Raw genomic sequence first — 16,475 nt, 5'->3', positions numbered from 1 at the left:
GCATGCTGTCAGCTTGCCTCCTAGGTGAAGATACTAGTGTGTTCCTTTGCACATCAAGATAAAATAGAACAATCCTTGGTCTTTATTCATAAACAGGGGACTCCGCTCCCTGCTTTTTTTTTTTCCCATTCTGTAGATTTCCTCTTTTATCAATTTCACAATCTCTTATTTAGTCCTTGGCTAAGTAGGCAAATAGTGTGCGGAATAAAATACCCAATACACAAGAGGCCTGACAGGGAGATAGGTGTCTGTTACCTCTTGCCTGAAAGAAACATGTCCGAGGTATGTCACCTCTCAGTGACTTGCCTTAACTCCCGGACCTTAAAAATATATAGATTTCAGTATAGATACATAGCTTCTTAAATACTACCCATACATACATTTCACAATTATTGTGGCAACCAGGGAGCAACTGGCTCTCTGTAGTGACCCTCACATGCCACCCTTCCATGAACTATTATGCAGATATCCAACCCCAGGTCCCTGTAAAACCCTGTGCACCCCATGTCCTCTGCCAGTTGCACCAAGGGAGTCCCTGAGTTACACTGAGCCACCATAGTCAAAAGAAAGCACTGAACCACTCTCACTTAGACTGGAAGGAGTGAAGCATGCTTGACAAAGGCAGGGTGGTTCTCTAGGGATGAGTGGGAATCATACTCTAGAGTTTTGAGTGGGAGTAGATTTAAAGCTTGACAATTCTAACAAATATGATTTTGTTCCCCAGATGGGAGAAAAAAGAGCAACTGTGTTGTGGTGCTCAGAATTTATTTTTAGAATGGTGGTGCAGTCAGTCAGGCAAATTTTTAGTACTTACACACTGCCATGAAGTGAACCTTGGGCAAAAATGCCTGCCTTAGGGAGCTCCAACAGTGCCAGTGACAATACACAAAGACTATATTGGAAAAAATTACAAAAAAATGAAAGATTTTTCATTACATTTGACATTGTCCCATTTCATTTTGGTAGTGAAAAGCATGATAAAAAAGGGTTTTCCTGGAATAAGGTAAGGGGTAAAGTAAAAACACACACACTTTCCCCACTTATTTCCTTTCACTTTTTAAAAAACCTGTTTCCCAGTGAAAAAAATTGGGAAAAGTTAAAAAAACTGGGATGTTTGCACATTTTCAAAATGATAATTTTCAACCAACTTTGAATTGGTAAAACTTTGTTTTGAAATTAAAAATGGAAACATTAGAAATTTTTCCCCGCAAAATGCTTGTCGTCAAAACCACATCTCTCAATACCAAAAATATCTCTCTCTCTCTCTCTCTCACACACACACACACACACATTATATATATAAATAAAATTGGACCAGCTTTCATTTTTACAGTGCCTAAATAAATGGGGTCCAATCTTGGTTGAGCCTTCTAGGAAATATTGTTATATAAATTTACAAATAATTAATAATAGATTAGAACAGCCCACAATCTGAATCTGATCACTCCCTTTATTGCTACAAAGATGGAAACAAACTTTGTGTTGAGTTTCAGGAGCTGAACACGAAAACAGGGATTAAAAAAGGAAGATTTCCACTTTTTCCACAAAAAACAAACAACTTATGGAGAAGACAGGAGCTGTTTTTTTCTTTCCTTCCAGAAACTGGATGTCTTGACAAAACAACTTTTTCTGGGACACAAAGCAGCAAGATTTGTTTTTTCAATGCATTTTGACAGTTACTGCCTTTTTGACATTGCCTTTTAGAATACATTGAGCACTGGATCTTGGGAGTGAAAGTGTATATTGATAACTGGATGTAGAAGAGCACTGCTCTTGAATATTAACTGCAGAAAGTACTGAAAATTGCAAGAAGCAGCAACCTTAACCTGAATAAATCCAAGAGTCGATTTCTAATAATTGAAAGAAATTGAGAGAAATTGGTCACACAGGGAATACATTTCACTATTTTACGAGTCAGATGATTTTGAACATACAGACACCTGAAGATAAAGGAAATTCAGGCTCAGATTAACAAACAGAGTAATCCATTTGTAGGTGCCCAATTTGACATTTGAAAAGGGCCTGATTTTCAGTGCTGAACATGCACCCTGGTCCCAGCCAGGACATCACCCATTAACAACAGATGTGCTGTCAAGAGTGCATGCTTTGTTTGATGACACAACCAGGCATTGGCACCAGAAGGATTGCAAGAAGTATGTATGGGGAGGATAATATGGTGGGGGGGGGGCAGAAGCAACCCCGACAGGCCAAATTTGAGTGGTGTTGCAACCCCGTGCACCAGGAAGGAGCAACCTGGCCAATTCTGAGAGAATGGTGCTACAACCTGGGCACAGGGTCGCAACGCCATTCATATTTGGCCTAGTCACCCCTCATCATGCAAACAGGGAAGGGGTTCCACCATTATGCCACCCCTTCATTGTGCCAAGTTAAGGTGCTCAAAAGTCGGGGGCAAAGTGGGCAATGGTATCTCCAGGGCACATGCTACCAGATTATCTGGCACACACACTAATAACGTGAGACTATGGAAAAAACATCATGTGTTAGATCATCAGGAATACGGTATGAAATGGAAGGAGAAATAACCAAAGATGACATGTTTCAAGCAATAATACAAGCTACAATTAATGGATGGAGAAGTTAACCCTTCTCACCTGCATTTTAATAGTATAAAAGAGCTGCTTATGACTTTGGGAGCACTAGTATTGAAAAACCACAGGAACAAGAAGTCAGGTGTGGAAAGGATAAATGCAAAGTGCCTTCAAATGATTACAGCAGAAAGTCAGAGAAATCATTCTGGCCACAGATGAAAGAGGAAGCAAGTGAAGAGACTTCCTGAGATACAGAGAAGCTCAGTGGAAAGAACCCATGCCCTTGGGAGTCCTCACTGATGTTGGGAACACAGCCACATGATCATTCATAATGGACTGTTCCCACAACTTCTCAGAAGTAGTGACGCTGGAAGATTCCACAGTTTCATATGTGACAATGTTAAATCTCAGTTCCTGGACTTTTATGATAATATTCATAACTTTCAGCAGACATGCAGCCCTAGATACACCTAGAAATGAACAGATTAGAAGTACATACACTGAGGGACTTGATCAAAAAGCAATTTACTTAAGAGAACATCAATACTTCGCTCTTCTCAACAGACCAACATTGCTGCAATGTGAAAAGTCACCAGCAAAATTTCTAGTAGACTTAAAATAATCAAAAGTTTCAGAGTAGCAGCTGTGTTAGTCTGTATTGGCAAAAAGAAAAGGAGTACTTGTGGCACCTTAGAGACTAACCAATTTATTTGAGCATAAGCTTTCGTGAGCTACAGCATCCGATGAAGTGAGCTGTAGCTCATGAAAGCTTATGCTCAAATAAATTGATTAGTCTCTAAGGTGCCACAAGTACTCCTTTTCTTTTTGCATAATCAAAGGGTAACACAACTTGTTTTTGAGACAGGTAACAGACATCTCCAAACACTGAACAAAGTCACAACAGATGCACAAGATGTTTACCACATTTTAAAAAAAGATATCTAGAATATGACAGGAAGGTTGTGTGTGTGTGTTATAAGATGAATTCTAGGTTATTTTTCTCACCTTAACAAGAAAATAGCTAAAGTTCACCAGAAAGCATATTTGCCTCTGGAGCCTGGGGACCTAGCTGACAGTACAATGATATAACCAGCCAGAGAGTGTGCTTAGCCAAACCATTATACAATACGATTACAAAGAAATCTTCTAAAGCTTCGGTCTGTACCTGCTGTTATGGGGAAATCTGTTACAGATTGAGATAGTTTTTTTTAAACCATCCTGAAGAGTGTAATAGAAAAATCTGATTATACAATTCTTTAGGAAGTTGAAATCTATGGAAATCTTTAATAGAGTTTATAGGTTATTAGAGTAGTTACTATAGAATCCAATTAAATATTTGTAGAACATAGACTGGTTTAATTTCTATTGCATTCCACAGGATTTTCTATAAAGATGAACTAAATGTTAAGGATCCTTTGAATATGGGGCTGAAACAATGTAACCAGTCCCTTCAAAACTGACAATTCATAATTTACTAATAAGCTGCCTTGTAATAACCAAGTGTTGCAGACCAAAGATGTGAGTTACTTTACATACAAGATAAGTTTATGTAGCATCACTTGGGCACAATAAACTGATTCGAGGGGGGAGTGTGGGGTGGGGGAGGAATGATTTTTGTTGGTTTGTGTCTCAGCCTAGCAGAGATTGTGTGTATATAGATACACAGACATACACTTTGTCTCTCTCTATTTTAAATATGAGAGTGAATGGTGGTGTTATTGCCAGCTGCAGTAAGAAAGATGATGGTCAGTGTTGCTCCTATATATTTCTCTTCTCCCTCTAGATTTTTGTATAAAATCTGCTTAATTTATTGATACAAAAGCTTTTATTACTGCTTTACCATGCAAACAACATGGCTATGGGAGAGCAAGATCTGTTTTTTTCATGAAACAAAAAAAAAGTCAAATTTTTAATATCAGAAACTTCATACACACGTTTCTCAACTTCAGTGGCTTGCACCCAACTAGAATTCAAACACAAGCCTTGCCCCTAAAGAGCTAACGTAAACATCTTATGAAACAGAGATAATACAAGCCAGTTAAAAATATAACTTAAGTGAGATTACCTTCAATACAGAGTTTTAAACCAGAAAGGTTTTGTAACATGTTTAAGTCAAAGCTAATAGGGATACTTAAAAGATTGTTTCTTCAAACTCCCAAGGATGTGATTCTATCCAGTAGGTTTTTTCCACTGATAGCTAAGGCAACTACTCGCAAAAATATGTTAGCATATCCTCAAACTGGTTGTCTTTAAACTGTATGGTAACTATTAATGACACACAAAAGTCTAATCCCTAAATGGTTGTAACTAATGGTTACAGTGCATATTGTAACTGAGAAGGAAAACGTCAGGAATTAATGGGCACGTGTGATGTGAGGAAGAGCTCAGACATCAAAGCTGTGGGTGAGTGGAGCCTTTTCTAAACCAAAGTTCTGTTGGACTCCCTCCTGATGTGCTTCCTGAATAGTGCTCAGAACCCAATTTCTTTGACTTTTAGTCTTCTAACACTGATGGATTTAAATAAATCCAACGCTCTGCCCTGGTTTTATTCCAGGTCTCAGACATACAGTGGTGCTTATATGTTACCTCCATCACAACTTGCATATACAGCTTTGTATAGGACATACACAAAAAGTGCTACATCATTTAAAGGGATCCCGAAACATATATTAAATTGTACTGGAATGGTATTTCATCTACTTAGCAATAGCTAAAAAGCCTGGAAACAGCAGCTAAAATATATGGGGAAAATGGATTTTGTAGTTCAATAAAGGACTGTCCCACCCCTATGGAGAGACTGCAACAGTATACAATAGCTGATAGTATAACTGATGGGAAAAGGTCGTGGTTTTATGGAATGCAATGGAGGCTAAAATTTATAATTTTCTGTAGTTTAACAGCTTCTATTAAACCCATAAAGCATTCACTGAGACTGAAGCAATTCTACAAAAATCACTTATCCCCAACGCCACTGGTGATAGCACATTACTGCTTTTATACACAGGAAAAAAAATACAAAATAATTTAAAAAATTAACTCCTGACTGTGTGGCTGGATTAAGGAAGTATAAGAGAACACTGCCAGTTTTGAGAAAGTTTAAATAATGATCAGGTTGAAATCAGGTTGTGTACAAGAAGGATGTGGATAAATTGGAAAGAGTCCAGCGAAGGGCAACAAAAATGATTAGGGGACTGGAACACACGACTTATGAGGAGAGGCTGAGGGAACTGGGATTGTTTAGTCTGCGGAAGAGAAGAATGAGGGGGGATTTGATAGCTGCTTTCAACTACCTGAGAGGTGGTTCCAGAGAGGATGGTTCTAGACTATTCTCAGTGGTGGAAGAGGACAGGACAAGGAGTAATGGTCTCAAGTTGCAGTGGGGGAGGTTTAGGTTGGATATTAGGAAAAACTTTTTCACTAGGAGGGTGGTGAAACACTGGAATGCGTTGCCTAGGGAGGTGGTGGAATCTCCTTCCTTAGAAGTTTTTAAGGTCAGGCTTGACAAAGCCCTGGCTGGGATGATTTAATTGGGGATGGGTCCTGCTTTTGAGCAGGGGGTTGGACTAGATGACCTCCTGAGGTCCCTTCCAACCCCGATATTCTATGATTCTATGATAAACAAAATGAAACAATCCAAAAACTGCCATCACCAGAGGCTGATGTGGCCCTAAAACGAGCATTAGAAATTGCTGGATCAGTGGTGACAGCTAAAGATTAATAGATTCAGATTCCAAGGCCACAATGGACCATTGTGCTCATCTAGTCTGACCTCCTGTGTAACACAGACCATTAAACTTCCCCAAATTCACAGAACAAAATCTTTAAAAAATAATCCAAACTTGATTTAAAAATTGCCAGAGATGGGAATCGACCCTGACCCTCAGTAAATTGTTCCAATCGCTAATTACTCTCAGTTAAAAAATTACATCTTGTTTCCAGTCTGAATTTGTCTAGCTTCCACTTCCAGCTATTGGATCATGTTGCACCTTTCCCTGCTAGACTGAAGAGCTCATTATCAAATATTTGTTCCTCACAGAGATACTTATAAACTGTAATCAAGTCACCCCGTAACCATCGCTTTGTTAAACTAAACATATTGAGCACCTTGAGTCTATCGCTATGAGGCAGGTTTTCTAATCCTTTAACCATTCTCATGTCTCTTTTCTCTGAACCCTCTGCCATTTATCAACATCCTTCTTAAATTGTGGGCACCAGAACTGGACACATTGTTCCAGCAGTGCTAAAACTTCTCTACTCCTACTCAAGATCTGTTAATCAAGTATTTGTATTGCAAAGTTCCTTCTGATTTTGATCATTCTTCTGGATGAGTGGGGGGAAAATTCCCATGCCAGGGTTCACAAGTTTAGAGCAAACATTTTCAAAGTTATAAAGCAAAACTGAGGCATTTTCTTATAGCATGGAATACTGGCATTGCAAGTGAGATTGATGCATGCGGCAACTTAGAAGCATTTCATAGAGTCTAAACACTAAATACATTTTTATAAGGCTAATGCCTATTTGGAGCAAAACTAACATACAGGTGAACTGATCTGGTCTCCTGCTATGATTTTGCCAGCTATATTTCTGATTGGAAGGGGTGGATCTGAGCTGATGTTGCCTGCTTCTTTCAGTGACTGCTTGGACAACAAAAGTGTTTGGCGAGAAGTGTGAATAAAAATTCTGTTCCCTACACTGGCACAAACTATTTCTTTCCTGTCCTCTTTGGAGTGGGGGGTGCATGAGGCTGGGGTATGCCAGACCACCTTGGCAAGTTTTAAGATGACTTCATTAATGGGGAGTGGCACCTTGCTAGACTCAATGCTCTGCAAAATGTTGAGGAGTTTATAGTGCATAGCAACCCTTCTTACTAGGTCTTGGAATTGCAAAACACACAAAAAAATCCCCAATCCTCCACCCTACCCTCCACAGATTTGACACCTCAGAATGCAACAATTTGGTGACTCCTAATGTTGGTGTCAGGGCAGCCATCCGGATCGCCCATCACTAGGGTTGGCCCTTGTGACGGGCCAATTAGCTCTACTCCAGTAGCCTGAAGCTCTTTCTTCAGATAATGTAGACTTATAACTGGACCTGTTCTCTAGATTCTCACCCTAAAATAGGAAACTCTCCAAATTCATAACACAAAGGTCAGATACTTTCCGCAGAGCTGTAATGTTAGTGTGCCTAACAAAACACACTGGGAGGGACAAGCTTGTGAACAATCACATGATTGTTCTCCCAAAGACCCTTTCCTTGGTTTACAAATGTAGCTTTTCCAAGAAAAGAAACCAATTAAAGAAAGACAGGTTTAACAATGGCAGGCTAATGTTCAATACTAGAACCAATGTAATACTTAGAAGGCTGTGGTACTTATCTTCCTGAAAAAAATGCCGAAGCAATCTGCACCCCAAATGCAAACTGTACACAGATCACGTCATCCACTACGGAGATGTAGCCACCTCTATTGTAAAATATGGCAGCTTTGTAACAGGGCACAGTAACAGTGTATAACAACTCTTCGGGTAGAAAACTAGGGGAGTTGTTCAGGAGGCAGAATTCATCACCTGACCTTAAAATTGAGCCAGAATACCACTTATAAGTACTCTATGCAGAAGTACAGGCCCGGGGATCTTTAATAACCTCAAGTCATTAGGGCATCAGTTTTAGGTCTCCTCCGAAAATACTCTATAGCCCAAGAGTAGAGTTTCTTTCCTGGCTGCAGTAATAGACCGAGAATGAGAGCACAAGAAGATGCACTTTCTGCCGATTGCTTTTTTTCTTCTCATTCAGCTGAACAGTAAGCGATAAGATTGTAAACACCAATTTCCTGAGCTGCAGACTCTGGGCATCTCCATCACTGCAGACCTTTAAGGGCACTGCAATCTTTTGTATATGCTTTAGATTAAGAAGGGGGAAAAAAAAAAAAAGAGCGTGAGCTGTACAATGCTGAGAGTTAAGGCTCCGATGTTGCAAGGGGCTGACCAACTTCCACGAGGCGCTGAGTGCCCTTAAATCTACAGGGCCGCAAGCTATTTTGTCAGTGAAAGTCAGTCACGCTGTCCAGAAGTGGATTAAATGCCAACATTTTAATAATGCAAGTTAATGAATTATGGGCATTGACTAGAACTGTGGACCTGCAACTTTTAACCTGTGATTGAATTGGAAATTTAACTGCTGTGCAGCTTGTGAGAAAAGTAACCTGAACAGCAATGAATCTAGATACTCTTGAAGACCTATGAAACTATTCAGAGAGCTATGAAGCCTCAAGATGTTTCTTTAAGAGCGTTCACAAATGACCTATAGACGGCTGGCAGCTTTCTCCTTAGAATATCCCCCTGAGAGCAGGTGTTTATTCTGCTGAGAAAGAATTAAGAGGTTTCTGCCAACCAAGGCAGGTAGGAGGCTTGTTAATCCATCTCGACAGAAGGGAGATATAAAGAGGACCTGGAGCGTGCGCTGAACAGTGATGAAGTAGGATCCTTTGGATCAGCTAATCACCGGGAAAAGACTTGAGTTGAACTTGGTTCATTTTTTGTTAGTCAAACAAAACTCCAGAAAGCAAACACATTGTGATTGTATGGTGTGTGGACTTGGCTTTAGAAAGTATTTGGAAAGGTACCTAACTCACATAACCCTTATACATTTAAGAATTTCTTCCCTGTTTGAAGTCACTAGATTCAGACTGTCCCTGGATTTCAGGACTTGGGATAAAAGGGGGCTAGTTGGTGAAAAACTAGGCTTAATTTCTCATCTCTGGATAGCAAGAAGATGCTCTACCATACAGTCAGAGGTGAAAGTAAGCCGGTACGCCCCGGTACGGCATACCAGTAAGAGCCGGTGTGCCGTACTGGAGTGGATCGGCTTCCCCAGGCACAATTTAAAGGGCCTGCGGCTCCCATCAGTGGCTGGAGCCCCCGGCCCTTTAATTTGCTGCCAGAGCCCCACTGCCGGAGCCCTGGGGTAGCGGTGGGGCCGGGACAGCGATTTAAAGGGCCTGGGGCGGTAGCGGCGGCTGAGCCCTGGGCCTTTTAAATCATCCCCGGAGCCCCGCTGCCACTTCCCCAGGGCTCCGGCAGGCTCCGGGGACGATTTAAAGGGCCCGGGGCGGTAGTGGCGGCTGGAGTCCCGTCCCCGGAACCCTGCTGCCAGAGTCCTGGGGAAGTGGCTGCGGGGCTCCAGGGACGATTTAAAGGGCCCAGGGCTCCGGCCGCTGTTACCACTCAGGGCCCTTAAACCGCTGCCAGAGGCCCTGGCTGCCGCTGTTACCCTGGGGAGGGGGAAGGAGGCACTTGCCAGTACAGGGTGGGCAGGGTTTCAGAAATACCAAAAAACTTTCACACCCATGTTTTGGTGTTTCCAAAATGAAATATTGCAGATTTCCACTTCCATGAAGTTATTAGAGTTTTTGGATTTTCATTCTGTTTCAGGGTGAACCCCCCCCCCCCAAAAATTTCAATTCTTTTTCATAGAAATTGGCAGCCCATTTTCTGGTTACTATGAAATACCTTAACATGCCAAACTTTTAGAAATTCCTATTATAATTCAGGATCTTCTTACTATGCAGCCTTGGGATGCATCAGGCGAGGTATTTCCAGTAGAGGTAAGGAGGTTTTAGTACATTTATACAAGGCACTGGTGAGACCTCATCTGGAATACTGTGTGCAGTTCTGGTCTCCCATGTTGAAGAAGGATGAATTCAAACTGGAACAGGTACAGAGAAGGGCTACTAGGATGATCCGAGGAATGGAAAACCTGTCTTATGAAAGGAGACTCAAGGAGCTTGGCTTGTTTAGACTAACCAAAAGAGGGTGAGGGGAGATATGATTGCTCTCTATAAATATATCAGAGGGATAAATACCAGAGAGGGAGAGGAATTATTTAAGCTCAGTACCAATGTGGACACAAGAACAAATGGATATAAACTGGCCATTGGGAACTTTAGACTTGAAATTAGACTAAGGTTTCTAACCATCAGAGGAGTGAAGTTCTGGAATAGCCTTCCAAGGGAAGCAGTGGGGGCAAAAGACCTATCTGGCTTTAAGATTAAACTCGATAAGTTTATGGAGGAGATGGTATGATGGGATAACATGATTTTGGCAATTAATTGATCTTTAACTATTCATGGTAAATAGGCCCAATGGCCTGTGATGGGATGTTAGATGGGGTGGGATCTGAGTTACTACAGAGAATTCTTTTCTGGGTATCTGGCTGGTGAATCTTGCCCACATGCTCAAGGTTCAGCTGACCGCCATATTTGGGGTCGGGAAGGAATTTTCCTCCAGGGCAGATTGAAAGAGGCCCTAGAGTTTTTTCGCCGTCCTCTGTAGCATGGGTCACTTGCTGGAGGATTCTCTGCTCCCTGAAGTCTTTAAACCATGGTTTGCGGACTTCAATAGCTCAGACATCGGTGAGAGGTTTATCGCAGGAGAGGGTGGGTGAGATTCTGTGGCCTGCCTTGTGCAGGAGGTCAGACTAGATGATCATAATGGTCCCTTCTGACCTTAATATCTATGAATCTGTGTAAAGGCCCAAGCCTTTTTTGAATATTGGTAATCCCTTGGCTGAATTATTTCTGGTTGCAATGAGTTTCACAGGCACATTGGGTTTGGTATACGTGTTCATTCTATCAATTTCAAATTTTTGGCCTTTGTATTTTATTGTAAAGGAGAGAAGATATTCCTGATACAATCACACTATTAAGATATGGACTACACCAATAAAATTGAAGAAACTCTGCTTTATTATACCCTCTCTGAAAAGAAATATATAAAAATCTCAAAATAAAGCCTTATAGATTTTTAAACTTCTTCAATAATCTGAAAAAAAAATCGGTCATATACTGGTTTTAGTTAATGTCAAAAATGGCTAAAAAATCCTTACAATGGAATTATATGCATTACTGTAACTTGAGAATATAAATTCAAACAGTCTGCTTAATCATCTCATCAGATATCTTCAAAACCTGTGTGACAGTGAAGTTGTGTCTTTAAAATATCCTTACCTTTAGATAAAGCAAACGTAGTTCTTTGATATTCTATATAAACTGCTCAAATATGACCCACAGAAGACTGAAAAGAGTTAGTGCAGTAGACAGATGTTACCCTTAAACTATAAAAATTGTAAGTGGAACTTCTTTGACTTTTTCCTCTATGCTTTGAAGAAATTCCAAACACAAAACATTGTGTATGGCAGTATTTTTATACTATACCATTTTGCTACTTAGAACTTTAAGAAAGTTTACAACACATCGCTTCTGGATCAAAGACACTATTCTAGCGCTTATGTATCAGTGACAATACATACAAGACAACCCCTGCTGTCTACAAACGGAGTTATAAATTCTCCTTTCAACATTTTGGGCCAAATCCTGAGCAGGTATAAATTGGCTTAGCTCTTTCGAAATAAATGGAGTTATATTTATTCACCTCGCTGAGGATGTGGCCTTCACTTGCTAAGAGAGAGGCATATTTGTGCCACTGGAGATAAAAAATGGATATTCTCTTCAGCTATGAAGGTTAAATATCAAGGTTGAAGTCTTCTTGCCTTTGCACCACATGAAAAGGTTTTTAGTACAAGGTGAAGTTTAAGCACCTTCACCTGGTTGTAAATATTTCAGGGTAAAAGCACTCCTTTTCTTTGAGGGTGTATTTTCCCGAGACTTATCTGACTGAATTTGCCCTTAGTGAGAGAATATGTGCTATGAGCTTATTTTCACAGGCTTTACTTTGATATACTCTTCACAGGCAGAAGGCACTTACTGTACTCTCTCTCTCTCTCTTTGGCAGCTACAGTTGTCTGCTTCTCTCATGAATTACTGCATTGCTAAGTTATTACTTTTGTCACAAGTTGCCAATACATTCTGGATGATCAAGTACACAGTGATTATAGAGCTACTGAGAAAATCTGAACCAGGCCATAAAAACCCAGCACATCTCACTGTAGAATGGCTCAACTGCTAACACATAATTTGTTTTGTCTAAATTAAGTTTATTTCCGGATACCAGACTGCAAGCCTGGCTCAGCAGATAACATATTTTACCACAAGAAAGTTATATATTTCACATCAGAGCAAAACAGAAATGGGTTGAACCTCAAGTTGAGAACTTCCATGACCCCCAAGCATGGGGCCCTGAGTTGCCACAGACCCTCTCTCCATATTCGAAGCAGTCAACTCTCAATCCCTCCCCTGAACTAAAAGGGAGGGAAACTGAGCTGTAGTTAACTCCTTGTTCAGAGATCAGGTAATATACCTAGATTCTGTAACCCTAAATATATGTATTTATTTAAAGAGATAGACTACATTTTATCTTCTGTAGAATCTCTCTATTCCATCTTGCTTTGAGTAAAACACACCAGTTCACTCACTCGATTGTAACAGATGTTCAGTTTTTTTCAGCCAAAAATTCTACAAAAAGAGCAAGCAAAGGGAAAGGATAAAAGTCTTTTATCTTAAGGTAGATGCCACCCTATTTATATGTATTGGCTGTAAAAGGTATAGAATGTAAGTCTTAAGCATACCCCTGATTTTAAGAGAAAAATATTACAGGTGCTAACCAGTTTCTTGCCCTTTCAATAACTTTTCCCACATCTGCTGCTGTGACAACCCTCCTAGGAGAAAGACTCTCGTCTTTTAGATTACAAAAGCCTACAGATGAGCATTATACAACATCCCAATATCTTGCAGAATGGGAAAGCAGCATCAGTTCAAATCCATAATTTAACATTAAGTTAAAAGTCTGGGACAAGTAGCTTTATGGTGGATTTTATGAAATCTTAAAACAGACGAGTTGTCTAACTTCTCTGAAATGGGGAAGGTTCCCTAACCAGATGAAATGAGAAGCATGTTTTTTTTTCTCTAATGTAGAATTTAACTCATAAAGATATGGTTAGATACTATTTTGATAACAGTTTTCCTTTTCTAGATTATTTATTGATCTAAGTATACAGATCTTTGTAGAAATATTTTTAAAAAACTTCATTAATTTCTGGAGGATGCATATTTCCAAAACTTTGAGCCACCTTTTTTAGTTGGCTGCCAAAACTAGAAATTTCAGTAATGCAGGACCATAGTTTAATAGATAACATTTTAAATGTATGCATGAGGTGGAAGAATTTTATGCTATGTTCAACCTGATAAATATAAGGGATAAATCCCAATAGAAATCAGAGAAGTCAGTGCATTAGACATCAGAAAATAATCTTGCAGGTATCATAATGTATAAGTCTGTATCAAAACAGCAGACATTTTCAAATATCTAAGCCAACGTTTTGGCAAGTGACGAGCAATTCTGGGTGCTTCCATTTGTGGGTGCTCAACTTGACACCTTAAAGACTCTGATTCCCAGGAAGTATTCAGGTCCCATCCTTGGTTTCTGGAAATCTAACCTCAGATGTTTTATGAGGCCCTGATTTGCTGAGGCACCCATAAAATACTAGACCGTTATCAAAATATTGGTCTAAAATAAAATTTCTGAATTAAAATTAACAGCACTTAGATATCTGGCTCTGTGAACCATAGATTACATATAGGGGAGTTGAGAGAAGTTCTTGGAGAAAACTAACATATGGCCAAGAAATTCTGTAGCAGCTAAAAAGAGTTTCTAAAATGTTGTTAAAGCTATATTTGAAGTGTAACCATTAGCACATTATTTGTAAGTGATTAAGAGAGAAAAAAATTGGTATCTTTCCTTCAAATCAGATTTCATTTTAATGGATTCAGAGTTTGCTAGCTGGCCAACCGTACTGCTACACTCCTTGAATTAGTTGATTCTGATTAACCAATTACCAGTCAGTCCCTCCATGTAGTTGTCTAGCGACCTCCAATGACAAATGAACGTAATATAAATAGCAAATGTCCATACTACTTAGTTCATTTGTGACAAAGCAAAATATTCTATTATATACCCCAGAGTCTTGTGTTATAGCAACCAGCAGTACTCAGAATACATAAACATAGATTAAAGCACAGTAATTTCTCAATATTAAAAAAACCTAAACAACTGTTAAAGCAAATTAATATTAATGTTACCAGTATACGATTTTATCACATGACTAGCTAAAACTTAGCATTAGCTCTCTAGTAATCCCTGGGCCATTAGGCGCAATGTAACATCACACACATCACATGCACAAACACCCCAAATCTCTATTATTTTAAAAATGCTCTTACACTAAATTTAACTTATATTCATAATGAAGTATGTTAGAGAAAGGGATTTTCTAAAGTTTAAACCAAGATGGGATTAATGCTCCTTGTCTGGACCTTGGATCACCAAATGTAATCCCTGCTGGAATCCCTGATACGAAGCACTAATGCATTTTGCTTTACTAGTAAAGCAGTCATTACAACCTCACTGGGTTCACTGGGACAGAAAGAGAATGTCCGAATGCTTTTTCCAGGGGTGTGTGAGCATGGACGAGCCCACTGAATCTTTCTGCTGAAGAGTGCCTTTGAATTCATTATGTGAAGTTGCTAGTTGGAGCCCAAGCCTGCTCTCATTTCAGTCAACGGCCAAAACCCGAGTGACTTCAGTGGGAGTAGGGTTAGGCAATATTTCAAGGTGCTTCCTAGACCCAGGAGAAAATTAAGAAGGTGAGCTCTTTTGGATGTGGATCCTATGATAAGAGGGAACCTGTATGAAGCACAGAATTAACAAGAGCAGCAGGCAGTGATGCAGGTAACATCTGCTGTACAACCACACTGCAATATCAAACATTGAGGAGTTGGGGGAAAAATAAAAGTCCTTAAGGGCAGCTGGAGCCATCTCTGGAGAAGGCCCATTTGATTCATTTCAAACTAAAACTTACAACACACTCAGCATCGTGAAGAAATGTTTCATTCAATGAACAGCATATTTAATAGTTCTTCATAAGCTCTGACATATGTGGACGGAGACAAACAATTACTCTTTTTCAAGTAGATTTATGGGGAAAAAATCTCCACTGTCTAACACACTCTAAAACAGACTTAGAAATTCAGTCTTCAGTGACTAGATTTGATTCAGAAAGTACTATAAGGATTGTACACAGACATTTTTCAAAAAGACAAACTCATGAAAGTTCAGGGTTAGCTTCTGGCTACTTAAATATACCCACATGGAGTTTCTTGCTATCTCTGAACCACAGGTCTAAATAACCAGTGTGACCAGAACATTGAGCTATACCATTCGATGCAGCAAGTTACACGGCTTTAACCAAGCTAGGTAGTTAAGTGGAAAGCCTTACCTTATTCATGTCAAAAGTGTGAAATACTTGTTCAACGTACTTGTTTGCATCTTGAGTAAGACCTTGCAGACCTAGAACATGTTTAAATTCATGAAGACAAAGCTGTCCAGATGGGCACTCCTTCATAAATTTTGTGTACCAGTGATGGATTTCCATGGCGTTAATATCATCCGCTGATGCACTGGCTCCCATAGTGTCAAACATTCCAAGTACCCTTTTTCAGTACTTATTCATCCAAATGCTTATGCTGCTTAGCTCTTGTAGCTTGCCGACAATGATCATTTAGACACTAACTCGGCATCTAGGAGCTACTGTAAACCTCTTACAGGTCTCCACAGATATAAGTTAAGTAAATATAGCATCCTAGTGAGATTACCTCCAGTGCCCAGCTTAAATGCAGAAGGGTTTTATCAGTCGATGATACTCTTTCCTCCCACTCAATGCTCATGGTGCTGGGACATACTGTACAATGAGGAGAGACTGGCCAGATTTTGATTTCACATCAAGGTTTATGGAGTTAAACCAATGTAAAAAGGGTGTGTATGAGGTGAGATTCAGGCATTTTGAAAAAGTTGTAGAACAGTTGTTTCAATATTTCACAGGAATAGGGGTGTGTCAGGCATAGTTTCTCACTAAACTCTGGGGCCCAGCTGTCCTGTTGCATACACAGGGGCTTTGCATTGAGGAAATGGCATAAGTTGG

General features: G+C 39.8%; 1 protein-coding gene across 1 annotated transcript in view; it reads right to left on the bottom strand.

Moving 5' to 3' along the window:
- Window positions 1-15,977, bottom strand: part of GUCA1C (guanylate cyclase activator 1C) — a 42,482-nt gene extending 26,505 nt beyond the window's left edge. Inside the window, exon 1 of the mRNA XM_048835700.2 lies at window positions 15,774-15,977. Within this exon, the coding sequence (XP_048691657.1) occupies window positions 15,774-15,977 (204 nt within the window). The remainder of the gene's footprint in view (window positions 1-15,773) is intronic.
- Between the last annotated feature and the right edge of the window lie 498 nt (window positions 15,978-16,475).

This window comes from Caretta caretta, chromosome 1 (assembly GCF_965140235.1).
Source record: "Caretta caretta isolate rCarCar2 chromosome 1, rCarCar1.hap1, whole genome shotgun sequence".
In the NCBI taxonomy this organism is placed as follows: Eukaryota; Metazoa; Chordata; order Testudines; family Cheloniidae; genus Caretta; species Caretta caretta.
The sequence above is the reverse complement of the archived record's forward strand: the minus strand, read 5'-3'. Positions and strand labels throughout refer to the sequence as shown.